The sequence below is a fragment of the Larimichthys crocea genome, unplaced genomic scaffold (assembly GCF_000972845.2).
Source record: "Larimichthys crocea isolate SSNF unplaced genomic scaffold, L_crocea_2.0 scaffold288, whole genome shotgun sequence".
In the NCBI taxonomy this organism is placed as follows: Eukaryota; Metazoa; Chordata; class Actinopteri; family Sciaenidae; genus Larimichthys; species Larimichthys crocea.
In genome coordinates, this window is record NW_020853787.1 from 237,293 (window position 1) to 254,980 (window position 17,688).

General features: G+C 44.0%; 1 protein-coding gene and 1 long non-coding RNA gene across 2 annotated transcripts; one reads left to right on the plus strand and one right to left on the minus strand.

Annotated features, from left to right (window-relative positions):
* Positions 1-7,021: 7,021 nt before the first annotated feature.
* LOC113744915 (uncharacterized) lies at positions 7,022-8,743 on the plus strand. The gene is made up of 2 exons (XR_003461895.1): positions 7,022-7,677; positions 8,037-8,743. It is a non-coding gene; the product is annotated as an uncharacterized LOC113744915 (long non-coding RNA).
* A 1,504-nt stretch (positions 8,744-10,247) lies between these two features.
* gemin8 (gem (nuclear organelle) associated protein 8) lies at positions 10,248-12,516 on the minus strand. The gene is made up of 4 exons (XM_019262588.2): positions 12,388-12,516; positions 12,118-12,179; positions 11,093-11,399; positions 10,248-11,015 (listed from the first exon to the last, which is right to left on the minus strand). Exons 2-4 carry the CDS (start codon positions 12,118-12,120, stop codon positions 10,750-10,752), a joined length of 576 nt encoding a protein of 191 aa, XP_019118133.2. The 5' UTR covers positions 12,121-12,179; positions 12,388-12,516; the 3' UTR covers positions 10,248-10,749.
* Between the last annotated feature and the right edge of the window lie 5,172 nt (positions 12,517-17,688).

Consider the following 17,688-nt stretch of genomic DNA (forward strand, 5'->3'; position numbering starts at 1 on the left):
TCGGAAATAAGAGAAAAAAGATCTGCTGTGCAATAAGAACACGGCGCCTGACATGGTTAATTTAACACTTTCAGATATTTTTAAGCCTCCAATCAGAACTTGGCGGACAAACGTGGTCGTGTACGATGATGTTTGAGTCATGGCATGTTGCAGCACTGTCAAGGCAAACACACACACAGATAGAAAGGCCGTGACCCAACAATATTTTACAGCGGCGGCTTCCAAGAAGTGCTGCAGGAACTACAAATGTAGGTCTTAAAGCCATAGAATGAGAAAAATCGGCCAAAATATCCACATTTTGCAATACTAAAGCTACAAATCTGAATATATTTGACTGTGGCAGCGCCCGAGAAGTGCTGCAGGAGTTACAAATGTTTATTTTAAGGAGAATGAAGTGCTGCAGGAGTTACAAATGTTTATTTTAAGGAGAATGTGTCTTAGCAGGGAGGTTGTGCAGCCACAAAATCAGAAAATCAGACAAAAAACCTTTAAATTACAATGTTGGAATAAAAAATCTGGATATTTCCTCCCAACATAATAACATATTGTAACACTATCTGGATATTAGATCCCAAAACAGGAACATTTGGTGCCAATTTATAAGGAAACTGAATCTTTTTAAACACAAACCTTTCATTTTAACACATCTGTACATATTAAACCTGCAGAGGAACAAGGGGAAACATGTTGCTGTGAAGTGTGGCCCACTCGGTGGACAAACATGGTTGTTGTATGATGATGTTTAAGTCATAACACGCTTATTTCCAATGTCAAGGCCAACACACACACACTGAAGGATGCTCAGTTTCCTTGTGTGTTGCATAATCTTCCTGTTTGTTGTTGTTACTCTCCAATCAGAGCTCCTTAACTGCTAAAGAGCCATGTGCCAGGCTTCGTTTAAGACGGGGACTCTTTGTTTGCCTCCCGGGGTGCTGATTGGCTGAGCGCAACGTCCCCCAGTCCAATGAGAGATCAAGCAAGGTGAGTCCTGGTGTACCGGGGAAATGGTTCAAATTAAAGTGGGTGTGTTTATCCGGAGAAGGAGGTGCTGTTTTCATTATTCACCCCATTTACTAATAATAAACACATCCTGAAACAATGGAGCACCATCTGTCCTGAATCCTCTTAAGTAAGGTTTTAATTCGGGCCCACGTGGCCCCGTTTCAGACAAAGCTCAGCCCAGACAGCAGTGGAGGACCCCCCCCCCCCTTTAGTGCAGACAGAGGTGACCCCACCAGCGCCTGATGTTTTCCTCCGACAAAGCGTCAGACAGCAGAGCAGCTAACATGATATACGACATTTAGCGTGGATCCATTTTCCCCCGAGGGCTGAAATTAACACCGACTCTCCACCATATGCCGGAGAATCAAAGAGGGTCACCCATCACACTGACTTTTTGACGTTTGAATGGTTCTCTGATATTGAGCCACGAGGAAACCCGACCCACTGCATAAATGAATGACCAGGTTTAAAGTCTGTTTCCACGAAACACTAAAAACATGTTGAATGCAGCTCCGGGGGAGCAGCTACCATCTGAAAAGATACAGTTTTATCATGTTATCATATGAATTAGGGCTCCAACTACATGTTCTTTCCATAAAATGTAAATAAAATGTCCTAAAGTTCAAGATTATGGTATCAGTTTGTCCTTAAAGACTAAAGATATTAAGTTTATTATCACATGAGACAAAGAAAAACAAGCTGGAACCATAGACAGTATAAAGAATAGATGCCGTATCCGTGACGTCACCAAGAGCCGCCGCCGCCATCTACTATCAAAATAGTTGATTCCTGGTTGGAAAATGAGCCTCTATTCGTGTCATACTGTCATGTAATAAGTTAATGTAATACAAAATGGAGTTGGTTCAATATTTATAGACATTTCAGGATGTCAAAAAATGTATTTTAGTGCCCAATTGTCGTCATTAATGTAGTTGTTGATCTATAAAAGTCTATAAATGTGTATTTATGTGCACTCCTATTGAAAAATTGTTGATCTGGTCACATTTAAAGCCAAAAAAATTTCCCGTTTAAGATTCAGTGGAGAGATAAATATAAAAGCAAGAACAGAAACAGATGCAGGAAATATATTTGGAAACCGCAACATGTGGTGAAAGACTTTGCCAGTTCCAGTCAGTCTGTTCTGAGTCTGCGAGCTTAGGTGGCAGTTTTTATTCTTATTATGATAACATAATTTAATACAGAGGATGCTCTTCTTCTTTATGTGACATTGGGCCGCTGCTACTACAAGACTGAATCACTCAGAACTGTCAGTCATGAGCCTGAAGGGTGAGTTTCAAGTCCCATTTGTCTCCCAGAGCCCCCATAATCCCTCGCTGGGTCACACAGATTAAAGACTTGTCCAGAAGATGAGATACAGTGCTCGCTGGCACTCTCCACCATCACGCATAATGTTTTTAACAAATGTGGCGTTTAAAAAGTTGGAAATCTTTTAGATCCCACCTGGAAAAATGCAACGAAACGTCTCTTTGAGTCGTGATTTTAAGTAGGATTCCTCGACCCAAGTTTCCCCGGGATTCAGTCGCCTCACATCACAGCAAACTGACATTATGTGTGTGTGTGCGAAGACATCACAGTGGTTGCCACAAATTATCTCTAAAGCAGCGACGCTTTGGATGGAGTTCAGGAGAAAAGACACATGGACTTAATCTACATGTCTGTCTTGTTTATTTGCGGCCCGTCTTCTCCTCGGCTTGTCTTCTCGTTAACCCCAGCCCAACTTGCGTACTTCCATACTTGAACTTGCTACTTTGAGAACATAAAGAGTGAGTACCCGGAAGATGCATTGGTGGAAACGCTTTACGTCATCATTCTGGCTACATAGCGGAAGGAGAGGGACCATCGGCATTGTGAAAATGGTCACAGAGGAAGCTGATGGAGCTGAAGCGGTTCTATCGATCCTATAAACGTCAACGTCGTGGAGGTCCCCACAGTCGCTGCAGGCTCACATCTCTACGTGGTTTCCTGTTTGATATGTGAGCAGATAGGGAGAAAATGGTTTGTGCAGCTCATCATATCAAAAGCACGTATGCTGTGAGCCAGGATTCACACATAATCCCCTTTGGCCATATGAGAAACAATAAAAGGGAGGTTTAGAGCAGACAAAGAGTTCACCAGAGATAAATCCATGAACGCCGCCTGTAGTTTGAACCTCAAACAATGTGTTTGTTCGGTGTGAGCATGCATTTTGCAGCCTTGTGTTCAGCGTTGATCCCTGCAGCCTCTGACTTTGCTGAATAATGCAGCATGTTGAGCAAGTTTGACCAATTGCCGGGCTTCAGAACGAGCTCAGCGAGCGACTCTTCTTCCCTGCCTCCATAACTCTTGGCGTCCATTAAAAAGGAAAGCCTGTGAGCGCCCGTCCAATGCCTGTCTTTCCTCATTACAGCGAGACAGAGAAGAGAGGAGAAAAAGTGAAGCCTAAATGGGGTCGTCCCAAAGTAATGAGGACGTCACAGCTCATGTCATCGGATGTGGAGTTAATGGGAGAGCGGAGGAATAAAAGACCTCTAAAGGCAGTCAAATTGATTTCAAACTTGAGTTTCACAACAAGCTGAGGCTCTCATGGTCACGGCGTCAACATCAGAGCGATCTTGCAGTGATACCGGCTCTGCTGTTGCCATAGAGACACTGCCGGTAGGCTCCTCTGATCTTTCAGCGATGCTATCAGTTCCTAGAATGGTCTCGTAACAGTTTGAATCCACCGAGAGCCAGAAACCAAATTTATAAGATAGCCGTGAAGAGGGGACTGACTGAGAGAAATCGTATCAGTGTACCAGTACAATGATTTCTACTCCCACGATCGGCTCAGCCGAAGGCGAGAGAGGCTGACACGACGCCAACGTGTTTGAAGCTTTCTGCTTTGCTGACTGAAAGCTTCAGGAAGAGAATCAGCTTGTGGACAGTTAAAGTGGGGTATAAATAAGTGAGTAAGCTGTCCACTAGGAGCAACCAGCAACAAGACCACGTCTTTGAGTTTGTTAAAAATAAGCCTGGTGGTGCAGAAGTAAGTCCATGTTTAGCCCCAATCAGGCTACCAAGTCTCAATTTTAAGATTTTGCAAAGACTGTGGATCTCGTTATTTAGAGGAAGAACTGAGCAGAAACAAAAGCAGCTTTCGGCCACAGCTGTCCTGCATGCAAATGATAAGACACAGGAAAGAGAAACTCTCACTCAACTGCAATCTAAGCTTTTCTACAACAGAACCGAGGCTTCTTCTACTGAGAGTTATTGCACTTCCACAGATGCCTGCCAGCTTTCTGACGGTGCTAGAGAGAGAGAGAGAGCACCTATTGTTGACACCGTTCACGTGATTGTTGGTCCACCTTACACCAAACAATCGAGACCACGGGAGTGCGGCACAACTTTCAGGATTTTGTACCAGAATTATTGGTATAATCGTTGTCGTTTGGTATCAGGTCAACCAGTTTTTGGTTTCTCAATCCATCATTTTGGTACAGACCTCAACAACTCTTAGATGGATTGGCATGAGCTTTTCTTAAGACGCTCATGATCCCCTGAGGATGAACCCATTTGCTGACTTTCCTGTAGCGATCATGAAGTTTACGTTTGAGTGAAATTTCTGAATAACTATTGGATGGATTGCCACTAAATTTGCATCGTCCAGGATCATCACAGAGCACCGATGTTGTTTATCTGCTGGTTGTTGTCTCCTCCTTTGTCTCCTTTGTGATGCTCAGCCTCACCACAGGCATCGTGTTGACCTTTTAACTGTCGACTTGACACGTCGCTCCAGACTATCATGAATCTCTTGTGTCGCACGCTGACACTGACTATCAGGCTTTGAGCTCTGATCCCAGAGGTTGACCTCACTGTGACCTACAGTGTCTGTTGTTCAAAGCCTTGGGAAATCGCTGCTGTCTGCTGAGAGCTATTTATGTCTATCTCTGTCTGATACAGGGTTCTAGGTCGTTGAGGATGCGATGCCTCAAAGTCGTGGGACTTGAAGAATTAAAGTTGCAGTCAGGCTGTATGAAAACCGAATACACCATGACATCAACATCTAAATCGACTCCTTATCTCTTGCCCCAACCAGGGTAGTGAGAAACTTCATAATTGATGACCTTTGCCTCAGTTATCTGCTTTGCACTTTGACTCAACGCCCTCCTGACGGGCCTCCCAGCCTGCACAGTGAAACCCTTTCAGATGACCCAGAAGGTGGCGCCGTGTGTGCTCCTCAATCAAAACCAAAAGGTCTCATGTTACCCCACTGCTCAGCAAGATAAATTCAAATCCTTAATGCTGGCAACAAAGTAGTCCCCGGTTCTGATATGTTAGCTCCTCCAATGAATGACAATCGTACGGTCAGGGCAATCTAAACTTTTCTGTTGTTCCCCACGTCCTACCTGTTCCTACCAGACCAAAAACCACCTGAAGACCTCCAGCTTGCACTCGAACATATCCTTGTTGCACTGCACCTTGATTGTTGTAATTGTAATCGAATATTCATGAAGCCTGAGCTCTGACAGGGTAGCCAAACGCTCTCATTTCCAGCCAGCTTCTGTGGGTTTAGTTGGCTGAAATGATTTTGTCAGCTGTCGCTCGCTTCCATGATTAAATGCCAATGCTAAAACGGCGTGCCATCTCGCCATCGCTCTACATTTTTTGTATTTTCTCCAACACACGCTGAAGCTTATCCTTCGTGCACGCTGTGTTTGTCTCATCCTCGAGTCAAACTTTCAGTCTCCCCGACTTGCTTATCTGTTTGGTTATTGATTTATCTGCCTCTGATAGCGTTTTATCGGTCATGCTGCACACAGGCTGTCACACGAGCAAACACAGAAACAAACGAGCGTCTCAGCGACGGCTTTGCGAGCCTCCCGCTGTGACTTCAGTCTAATCCTTGCCTTTTTAATGGGCTCCTGGCTTCCTCTAAAAGGGAAACCTTTGGCAGAGTTCGAGATCGAGGCGCTGCACCTTGTGTCGTTGGGAAGTTTCTCTAATCTCACTTTATGTACAGCAAAAGTGTGTCTGTGTTTGTGTGTGTGTGTGTGTGTGTCGAGATCCGGGCCCTTAATCTATGGTGCTGATGATGACCCAGTTTCACCCCCTCCGCTCTCGCCTCCCACCCCGCCCCTCAGCCGTCGGTCGCCAAGGAGACGCTTCCCTCTCATCCTTGAACAGAAGCGTCAGATGCTGACAAAGGTTACTCCACCTCGAACACACACACACATTCACACACTCGAGCTATCAGCATGTAAATGTGTTTTATCGTGATTTCAAGTTTTCTTTCTGTGAGATGAGACAGGACGTCGGCACACTTTGATGCAAATTCATGCAAACTAATCCCATCATGCTTCGTCATCCTCAGAAGCACCTGCGCCTGACCTGTGTCCGCCGGATTTGCATGCCGGTGCGGTTGCAAAGTTTCACTCTCATGTTTTCATGACGGCCATGTGTCATCTGAAGATCATGGACTGTGTGTGGATGGCTTAACCTCCACACACACACACACACACACACCTCCACACATAAACACACACACACACACGTCTACACACCCATCCCCCCACCACCACCACCCCCTCCATCCAATTTATCCGACGAGCCGCTAATCCCGCTGGCCCAGATTTGGTCCACAGTCTGCTCCACATGATGTTATGTTGTCATCCCAACAACTGCACACACACACACACACACACACACGCCCAAATCCCAAACACACACACACACACCCTGTCTGTCTGTCATGTGACCTCCTCAAGAGTCACGTGACTCGGGAAGATGTTGCACCTGTGACCTACTGTATTAAACTGCAGGCACACACCAGCAGCTTAAGAGCCGCAGCACTCGAGCGCACCGTGAGTCACCGTGTGGGGGGAATGCAAAGCAGGATGGGCTCATCATCATCTTCATCATCATCTTCATCATCATCACCATGACTCCAGTGGGAGAAAGGCAATCCCCTGCTGTCTGTGGGTCATGTATGTATGTACGTATATATTTATGTTGTGTGGCTTCTTTTTTTTGTCTGCGTGGGCTCGTGTGATTGGGATGTGTGTGCGCAATCGAAGAATGAAGCTTTGTGCATCGCGGCGTCGCCATGGCAACAGGTCCTTCTCGATGACAACGACGACTGACTCTGACACATCATCACACAGTGCCCCGTTAAGAGCCGCTGAGAGTCTTAAGATGCCGGAGAGACGGAGCAGCAGACTGGAGTCTAAAGGTCGGGACGTGGGGACGCTGAACGCATAATAACTGAGTCTTGGACGTCAGGTTGGAGGTTTTTCTGTGATATAGTTTGAAGCCTGCTACGGGAAAATGAAGAACAGATGCCAGGGACACAAAAGTGAGGATCACATTCCTTAAATTGAACGTTGGAAATATCCTTTAACGACGCTCTGAACCTGCCAGCAGGAACAGACTGATGAATCAGCTCAGCAGTGAGTTCATAACTCTCTGCGCTTCCCTCCACATCCTGCAGGGTTCCTCACCTGAGCTCCACACCTGCTGCCAATCCCCTCGTCAAACACTCAGTGTATAAACCCGCCCCTTTTCCTCACTTCCTGTTTGTCCCTGTGAACACGCACGACACCACGAGCAACGCAGCCACCGTTGAAGACACTTTAACTTTTAATTTTTTCATATCTGAGCCTGGATTTGAATCTTTTGCTGTAAATATCAGAATCATCAGTGAGTATGTGCACCAGATATTTAGACGCCCCACGAGCTGTTTGAGGCTGGTTCCATGTATTTCATAACATTACATAACAACACACAGCCTGGATGTGTTAAGTGTTTCTTTTGTGTGCTTTCCTAACAATTAGAAGTAAATTATAAGAAACAGAAGTACTGTTTCTTGCAAACTCAACACATTTAAAACAGTAATTATGGTTTATATTCAGCCGTCCCCAGACTATTATTACGGCACTATTGCTGTAATTTAAGTGCTGGTATGTTGCGACTCTAATCAGGTCAGTGGATCGTTCCACTTTCTCTCTGAGTGATCATTTATTCTGTCAGAATTAAACAATCCTTTTTAAAATCTGCAGCCCTTTGAAGTCTGTCTGCTGCGCTCAGTATCCATTCTGCAGATCAGCGCCGGGCAAATCCACAGGAGAGGATGCAAGAGGAGGATACGAGTTTCCACATTCAGAGCAGAGAGAGAGAGAGAGGAGATGAACTGCAGCGAGCACAAAGAGCGAATTCACGGAGGAGGAGGAGGAGGAGGAGGAGGAAGACGGGGAGGGTGAAATGGAAAGAATAACGATGAAGACAATGAGCGAGGAGATGATGAGAGGAGCAGATGAAAGAGGGGATGATGATGCTGACGATGATGGGAGGAAAGTAGTATCTTGCGAGCGAGCAGAAGAGCCGAAAGACGAGTTTACGACGGCTTCCTGCAGAAAAAACTGCTCCAGTTCCCCCCATCGCAGTAAATCATGTCACTTGGCTACATCCTGTCTGTTCTCAGCTTCTCACCGGCCTGAAGGCGATAAACAGCCCTGCTGCGATATTGGAAACAGATGTTATGAATGAGAGAGAGAGAGAGAGAGAGAGAGGGAAGGGACGAATGTAATATGCTTGGAAAAAAAAAGTTGCTACTGGTTTCAGTTCAGCCTCCAGTGAAACAGAAGCAGAGCCGACGCTAAATTCCCGCCAAACGAACGTTTTCTATCATCTCAACCAGAAGATTCACCAAGAAGATGATCAGCATGAGTCCAGACTGTGGTTTGGTTTGAAGAAGTGCCAAAAAAAACCCAATTGCAGTTCCTCAAACGTCCACTTGAGGCTGGCTCCAGAAGTGAGTCAGTCTCCATAAGTCCCCATGTTTCACAGCAGAAATAAACATGTTTACAGCCTGGTACAAAAAACAGTTTTGGTCTCTGTAGCTAATTTCCCCGTTCATGACAACTGTACTGAGGGTGAATTTATATACAACTCACCTGTTCACATTATATTAAGGCTTAAAGTTATGCAGGATTAAGAGCGTGGACGCTTTGATTGACAGGTGGGTGTCGTTACAGGTGGCTTGTTTGTGCAACCAGGTGCCGTTCGGTCCGTCGATGATCCACATCTTTGCTGATTTTTAGATGAATCTGTCTGCTCGTCTTTTCATGCATGAGAAACTCGTGTTATCGATGTCAACATCTGTCTGTGATGCACATAAACACGCAGAAATGTCTGAGCATGATCTTTTATGTCCTGTCCTGTCCTGGTTTCAAAGATGTTTTTATCAAAGTCCGGGTTTTTCAGTTTTAATCCGGTGCCACCAAGGTTCAAATGTCATTGCTCTGAAGCCAAATTATCCGGTGCCACCAAGGTTCAAATGTCATTGCTCTGAAGCCAAATTAAACTCAAATATAGTTAAATTTACAGCTTTTTGGGGTTTAAATCATTTGAATAAATACAAAAAAACGGAAGATTTAAACCAGAAAACATTTGTAAACATAAATTATAGAGACATCCTGTACTCTCATCCTGTTCATTCCACCTTAAAACAACCTGATGCTGATCCCAATGAGATTACCTGATTGAATAAATCTTCTGAACAATGTTAAAGTGTGCTCACACACACACAGTGATCGTCTCCAGAGTTTTCGGCCTCGTCCGTCCTGTTTAATCCACAGCGAAGGAGCCGATCACTCCCTCTTAATCCAATCAACATCAACTCTCACGTGAGGAGGTGACGTGAGGAGGACGAGCTCGTATTCTGCATGGAAACATCACAAACGTGACACTGCGGGAGTCAGTTTTATGTGTCATGACCTCATAAAACACAAAGCCGAACAGCTTCCATCGGTTTCAGTTTGTGACCTCTGTGTCTGGTTGGCGCTGCTCGTGTTTCAGGATGTCTGAGTTATTACTCCCCCTTTAAAAGGTTTCATTTAAACAATAAAATAAAGTCTTGAGAGAAAATTCTTACAAATAAATATAATTTCTGTTCCTTCCTCTGTCATTAATCATCTGGCCTGACCACTCGGTTAGAAAACCGACTGAGCCGACTGTAAATAAGCAGTTAATATCACAAAGAATAAGATCACAATATATTTTTAACCACATCCAGTTCAAAGCTCTCCAGAACCAGGCCCCCTTCCTGCCTCACCGACTTGCAGAAAACATGCGATAAAAGCCAAAACACCATCAAATCCCCGTATTAAAACTGAAACTTTCTTGTGATTACGTGCAGAAATGTTTCTTTAATTGTGAATGTGTTAAGATGTAGACACACAGAGAGGACAAAGGCTTTTATGGAGACATAAAAAGATTTTATTATAAACAAACACTGATATCAAAACACATCTCAGTCTAAAAAACAAATGATAGAAACGACATGAAGGCCGAGGTTCAGCGTCGTCTTTGTGGATGAGAAGTGGAATACGAGGAGCGGCAGTGTTCCTGTGTTTAACTGAAGCTGACGGGTATGAGAGGAGCTGCAGGGTGAACAAACAGAAACACGCAGGCACGTTGTTCATATATATTCACATCACCTCCGCGTACGAGGGCCGCTCTGCTCCACCTCTGACCCTCAGCTGACACTGCCGCCTCCCGCGTTCATGTCCGAGTTAAAAATAATGTATGTAAAAGATTCAACACTACGTGCAGCATCGAAATCAAAGAACGAAGGTCGGCGACAGAAGCTCGGCTAATTTTCTGCAACTTTTCGTGCTTAAATTAACCGCCGACGCTGTCGACAGCCTCCATCCGTTACGTGACAAAGCTGCCGTCTTCCCACAGGGATTTCCTGCCCAGTGCCCACAGCTGTTACAGTTTCAGCGGGATAACGGGCCAGTACTTGGGCTGTTTGAGGTCACAGTTCCTGTCGAAATTGAGCTGCATCGCCGTCTCCATGGCGAGGATTTTCGCCGCGTCCTTGCCGTACAGCTTCTTCATCTCGGCACCGCGTCTCTCTCCGGGTCGCTCTAAGGGAGGAGCCGCGCTGCCTCGCCAGGAGGCGCCGCCGCCGCGAAGGTCCCGGTCGGCCGGCACGTAGCTGTCGTGCTGCTCGGCCTCGATCTGCTGCTGCTTCTCTGCGAGCGAGGACGGAAAACATTATTTACAGACACACGGCAGGACAACTCTTCACCTGATAGTTTGCTTCACATACTCAGCTCCTCTCTGTGTTTCTCCGTCTGGGCGAAGTACTGCCGGAGCTCCTCGCTGATCTCCATGTTGCTCACGTCGCACTCGATCTCGCTGTCCGAGCTGCTCTCCTCGTCAGCATGCCAGTCCTCATATCGCCTCCGGCTGCTGGGTTGCTGCTCCCGGCAGTACGCGGGGCCGTATGCCGCCTCCCAGGCCTTTCGATAGGCACGCCGGTGTCTCTGGTGCCAGGCCATCGCCTGCTGGTAGTGCTGCCAGTAGCGGGTGTACACGGGGCTGGAAAAGCAGGACATCACGGCGCGTACGTCCTCCTGCCAACGACAGAGATCAGTTAGTCAATTATCCATCATATGACATCACTTTGCACTCTATGGCTGAGGGCTCCGTTCCATACTGCTTCTTGGAGGCCTTACACTACCACACACTGTTGGGCATAATGACAAGCACTCTCATCTTTAGTACGCTTTGCCATAACACTGACACAGTTCAAACTGAATACTTCTGATTGTTCACTCGTCTCGTCTTCTTCCGCTTTATCCGTTATCGGGTCGCGGGGCAGCAGCTTCAGCAGGGGAAGCCCAGACTTCGCTCTCCCCGGCCACTCGGTCCAGCTCTCCCAGGGGGACCCCAAGGCGTTCCCAGACCAGCCGAGAGACATAGCCCCTCCGGTGTGTCCTGGATCTTCCCCGGGGCCGCCTCCCGGAGGGGACGTGCCTAGGACATCTCACCTCGTCCAGGAGGCATCCTCACGAGATGCCGAGGAGCAGCGGTTCTACTCTGAGCTCCTCACCCTAATTGATTCAATTAGGTGCACACACACTTTTTTACCCAAACAAGTCAGTGCAGCACATGCACAGCTGATATATTTACTAAAATATGCTCACCTGTGCTCTTTTATTGCCTTCTTCCTGACTGAAGTGTAACAATTACATACACCTGTTTGCCCAGGTGGTACACATAGTGGCCAATGAGCTCATGTAGAGTCATAATTGTGCTATCATGTCATTTCAGTGTGTTAGACAGGCTCACCATGCCTCGCAGATCACGGATCCACCTGATAACTCCACCGACCACCTGACCACGTGTCAATCCTGGAAGAAAAACACAAAACTAAATGAGCACGTGCTTCTGTTTACATCCAATGCTACTTTAAACTAGCAGCGAGGCTAACTCCGTCACGAGGGCTGAAAACAGACGCGCGCACAAACGTCCCGACGTCACAAATAAACAACAAAACGCCGCTACACGCACAAAAAGTGACGTAAAAGGTGAGTTTACACCTGATTAGACGATGTTTACCTGCGTGATGTCACACCCGTTACAGCGGCCTGATCCTGAGAGGAAGTTACCCAGCATCCTTTGAGGCAGGTATAAATGCAACTGCTCTGGCGCCACCCAGTGGACAAGCTGTAACCTGACACCTGTTGTAGTTCTTTTCCAAACAGAAACAGCTGGGAGTTGTAGTTTTTATATCGAATCGTATTTATGAGCGACGTACATGATTTATTTATATTTTACAGTTTTATAATTGCGATATAACTCGTCAACGCTTCATTTACTTTACTTTATTTAGAATTTTTTTTAAAAACTCACTCCCATTGTTATTTTATTGTGAAATTGTTCCGTTAACCGCCGAAATCTTTAATTAACGTTATAGTTTTGTAAAATTTGGCCTCAATAAAGTGTGTTCACTATCGTTAGAGGTACATAAACGTTAAAAACTACTATGAGCTATAATACAAACGTTAAAATCATTAAAAAAACAGTATTTTATTGTAAAATTTGGCCTCAATAAAGTGTGTTCACTATCGTTAGAGATACATTAACGTTAAAAACTACTATGAGCTATAATACGAACGTTAAAATCATAAAAACAGTATTTTATTGTAAAATTGTTCCGTTAAGCGCCAAAATCTTTGTTAAATAACGTTATAGTTTTGTCAAATTTGGCCTCAATAAAATGTGTTCAGTATCGTTAGAGATACATTAACGTTAAAAACTACTATGAGCTATAATACAAACGTTAAAATCATTTAAAAAAAACCAGTATTTTATTGTGAAATTAAATTAACTCATTTCCGGGGAACCGTTTAACGGTTGAAATTTGAATTCATGAAGTTTGGCGTTCATTTTCAGACGGTAATTAACGTTCAGATTTGTACAAACTAGTGTTTTTAATTAGTTTTTATTACTAAAATGTGAATATAGCGTCGTGTCCGCTACATTGAGGGTTTGTGCTGTTAAATATTTAATGTTAAAATCGGTTAGAAAGGTAAAAGTTAGTGACAAACTGACATTAACGGTCGTATTTCCAGTTTAAATTTCTTTAAAACTATATTGTGAGGTTAGCTCACAAAATATTTAAAAAAAAGGAATTTAATTTGATATTAATCCATTAAATTTAAAACAAATTCAAATTTAAAAACTACTCTTACAAAGGTCCATCTGTTTACAGTACTGTTTACACTGTAACCATCTTATTTTTGATAGATGTCACTGTGTTTAACTGTTATTGTTCTTAGATGTCTTTTTTTAAACTTGTCTAGTATTTTTTCATATTTTATATTTCATGTATATTGCTGTTTCTCTGACTTGACTAAATTAATCTGTTAGGTCAATATAAAGTATAATTATAAATTATAGTGTGTGACTTTGTATATTTTGAGTTTTAATACATTTAAACATTTCCATAGTTGGCTTCTGTTACAGGCTTTAAATATCTTAAAATTTCACAGTATCTTCTAATGAAGATCATTTTATAGTTTTTAACTTGGTTTTTATCTGTCTAGTTCAGGATGAAGACAGATGTGGGGTCTCTGGCTGAAGCTCCTCGCTGTCGTCTTCAACATGTCTGACTCTAACTGGGTAGGAGATCTCGTGTTTATCTGTGCTCCGTCAGTCTGTTTCAGTTTTACACCTTTGGTGTTTTCATGCAAGTAAACATAAAGAACCTTTGTCGCCCACCCTGCACATGAAAGGCCTGTTGCTGCTGCTGCTGCTGCAGAATTATTGTTTCCTGTGTGTGCATGGACAGAAAGGCTCCGGCCAATTAATCGTCTGTAATCAGCGGCTCACAGGTGTGGGTTAAAACCTTAAGACTGATCTTCAGTGAGTGTGTTTGGGTTGTGGTAACGCAAACACTCCTGAGGCCTGCAAACACAGATATTTGCACGCCCGTCTCTAGTTTTTGACTTCACAGTCGTGTGAGCGAAGGCTGGGGTTGTGATATTTTAAGTGTATAGAGCAGAACAGTTAGTGTCTGAGCGCCGTCAGGCGTGTTCGACTGTATATGTGGGTCATGCTTCGGCTCGAGGCTTCAAAGCTTCGCGAGGAAATGCAAAAAGACAGATGTGCCTTTTCAAAAACACGACGCCTCCTGCGGCGCGTTGTTTGAATGGACGTGCCAACACAATAGAAGAAGTCTAAAAATAAAATTAAAGCATTATCTGAACTATATCATTAATTAGATCCTTGAATACAACCCCAGGTTGCAGAGTAAAATTGTGCTTTTCATGTATAAATTACTTAATAAATTATGTGTGGTGTATTGTGGATAAAGCATGTTGTATTTAATTATAGATGTTATATTTTTACAGGCATACACTGACTCATGTTGTATGAATATGCCTTTCATTTACAGCTACAGGTGCATGAAATACTCTCACTCATCTGCATTTATGTTTTTAATTTCTTTAATCATACTGATGCTGTGCAAATGAATCAATATTAATAAGATAAGATGAGACTTTAATGATCCCACACTGGGGAAATTGCAGCTCGTATGCACAAGGTGGATGAGAAATTACTCATCGATATGAAATCTATAGAAGAAAGTCAAGAAGTCATGTTGGTGTTCGAGTCTGAACACCTTCCTCTGGAAGTCGATACACGTCCAGCGATGGCTGTGTCATCAAAGAACTCAGAAGTTAAGTCTGATGTGTGCTAATCTTTGATCAATATTTAAATATTTGACGTCTTTTAAGAGTTAAATGTCACAGCATGAAGCACGGGTTCATTTTGTGGGTATTAAATCTGATTTGTCTCTTTATTATCTGACACTTTTATTGAAATCTCGAGTGACAACCGCAGCAGTCCAGACCGAAGATCAAAATAAGAGCTGCTTATTGAAGCTGCAGTCAGAGTCGTGGATTTCTCGGTGAAATCACACTAGCACGATTTATTTTCTATTCTTTATGTAGACGATAGACGGAGTCACTGAAAACTGTGAATCTTTAGCTCTGCTTGTCACCACGCAATGCTTCATACTGTACACCACAGTGGAGTCGTGAATAAATCAATATAACCCCGTAAAGAGTTATATTTATCAGTGCCAGCCGACCACACAAGTAAAAAACTATGAAAGTACTGTGAAAGATGAATTATGCTGCTTGTCGTGTGACTGCGGTGTAGCAACGCCTGACCTAGTTTCACTGTATATGAATATACTGCAGCGTTTTGACCACAGTGCCGACACCTACAGCTGCGACCACCCTCATCTCCATCAGTGACAGCTCAGTGTCGGTTTGCGTCTTCAGTGAGCTGTTGCCTGGTTCCAGATCCTGTAAACTAACGTCTATTTACAATCTGTCTGCGCGGCCGTCTCTGTTTCAGTTCGTGTCCGTGGCTTTCCTGTCCAGCAGAGGAACAAACCCTCCATAATGTGACTGTAAACTCGCTTACATTATCTTTTTAGGTGTTCTGCTCGAACCCAGCTGCAGTTTACTGGTATAAGGATAAAAAACACTTTAGTTTTAATGCAGTAGTGATGCCAATCCTATAATAAATGGAAAACACGCTTCTGAAAACACTTGTTGTGGTATGGTGGGTAATGGTTGTGGTATCAGTTGATTAAATTACTTAACACAGACTTATCTGATTTCTCTGTATTCCAGTTACAAAGTCTCTTTCGCCCTTTGTTTGTCTCAGCTGCCTCTTGTATTTGTGCGTGTGGTCCGGAAACAGCAGCTGAGGGTAGGTCTGTACTGTAGGCACGTACCGTTGACACCATGCTGACGTTAAATTCACGGATTGACCTATTGTTGCTGCTTTGATACGAAAACATGAGGAAATGGAACCCACTACCACTCATGGAAACCAGGACCTGGTCCAGTTCTGGAAGGAGATCCCCCAAAGGTCAGACTGATGACAACTGGCACACTTTACTTCATTTCCGTGATTTTGTTGTGTGTTTAGTCCCGCCAAACAAAGCTCAAACACAAATTTTCTTTTCAGGCTGAAGAGTCAGGCCCTCAGACTGACAACCAACAACTACAACACACCAACGAGCTTTAACCTTCGTGCAACGGTTAGCCATGTGGACACATTTTTGAAAACACGTCACTCAGACTAATCTGAAAACTTTCTGATCCACGTTTTATCTGCTGCCCTCAGCTCCGGCAGGTGACGGCCAGCAGCAGTCGATTGGAGCAGAAGTTGGATCGTTGCCTTCGGGCCCAGAAGGTTTCTGTTGGTCTGGTAATGTGCTTGACGGCTTTGTGGGTCTCCATTCTGTTCGTCTACTATATAACTAAACACTGAGGCATTGGCGCTCAGAGTTTTGATTTCAAAATGTCATGTTGTGTTTGAACACATTTCTTTTCAGTGTGGCCTACAACGGCTTAATGCACACACACATGGAGGAAACAATAAAATCTATCTTTAACGTTCATAATGGATTTTCAATTAATTCCTTGAATAACTTGTGTAATATATCTATTTTAACTACAGACGGTATAAAACATGGACGTAGTATCCATGATGTCACCCAAAGTGTCAGGGAAAAAAATTTAAGCGAGAATTGATGTTTTTTGGTGAAACCAGCCTCAGAAATCCCCACAGTGTCTCTGATTTCGTGAAGTAGACGTAGTCATGTGTTGCACTTCCTTTTTGGATGTGTCTCTTTTTGTACAGTTACTGGACAACAGCATTGTTGTTCCAGCCTCTCTACCATCATGGACAAATGGAAACTTTGCTTTGTCCTGCTTCTACCTCTGCGATTGTGTTTTCACACCGAAGGTATTGTGACTTTTGCAGTTTTGTTGAGTTGAATTACAAATCTTAGTCTTAGTACTTCTTTCTATAATTGCAGAGGGTATTGTGAAAACCATCGGGAGTGAACCAGACGTTACTCCAATATGCCCCGCCGCTACGCTGCCCGTCATCACGCTCATAGTTTGTAAGATCAGAACAGAGACGAGAGGAGAGTGTCGTCTGCTTTATAACTACGAACACGACTTTGTCCACGAATGCGACTCCAGGTTCAGACTCACGGCGGTCAATCAGAGTGTACTTCTTAACCTGACCAGTTTAACACCAGAGGATAGCGGCAGCTACACCTGTGAGTGTTCACATGTTGGTGGAACAGATATTCTTCAACTGATTATCACTGTGAAAGGTAAGTGTTTCATTTCCTCGGCTTTGTCTCCCACAGTGTTGTTAACAGACAAATGATAGCGCCGGTACTCTTACTGTATTTATTACTTATTGATTGTTTTCTCAATTCTTTAGGAGATGAAGAGCAATGTAGTTCTCTGAAAAAGCTCATTTGTATCGTTGTGATTGGTTGTGTTACTGCACTCATCATCGTAACTGTCGTCGTCC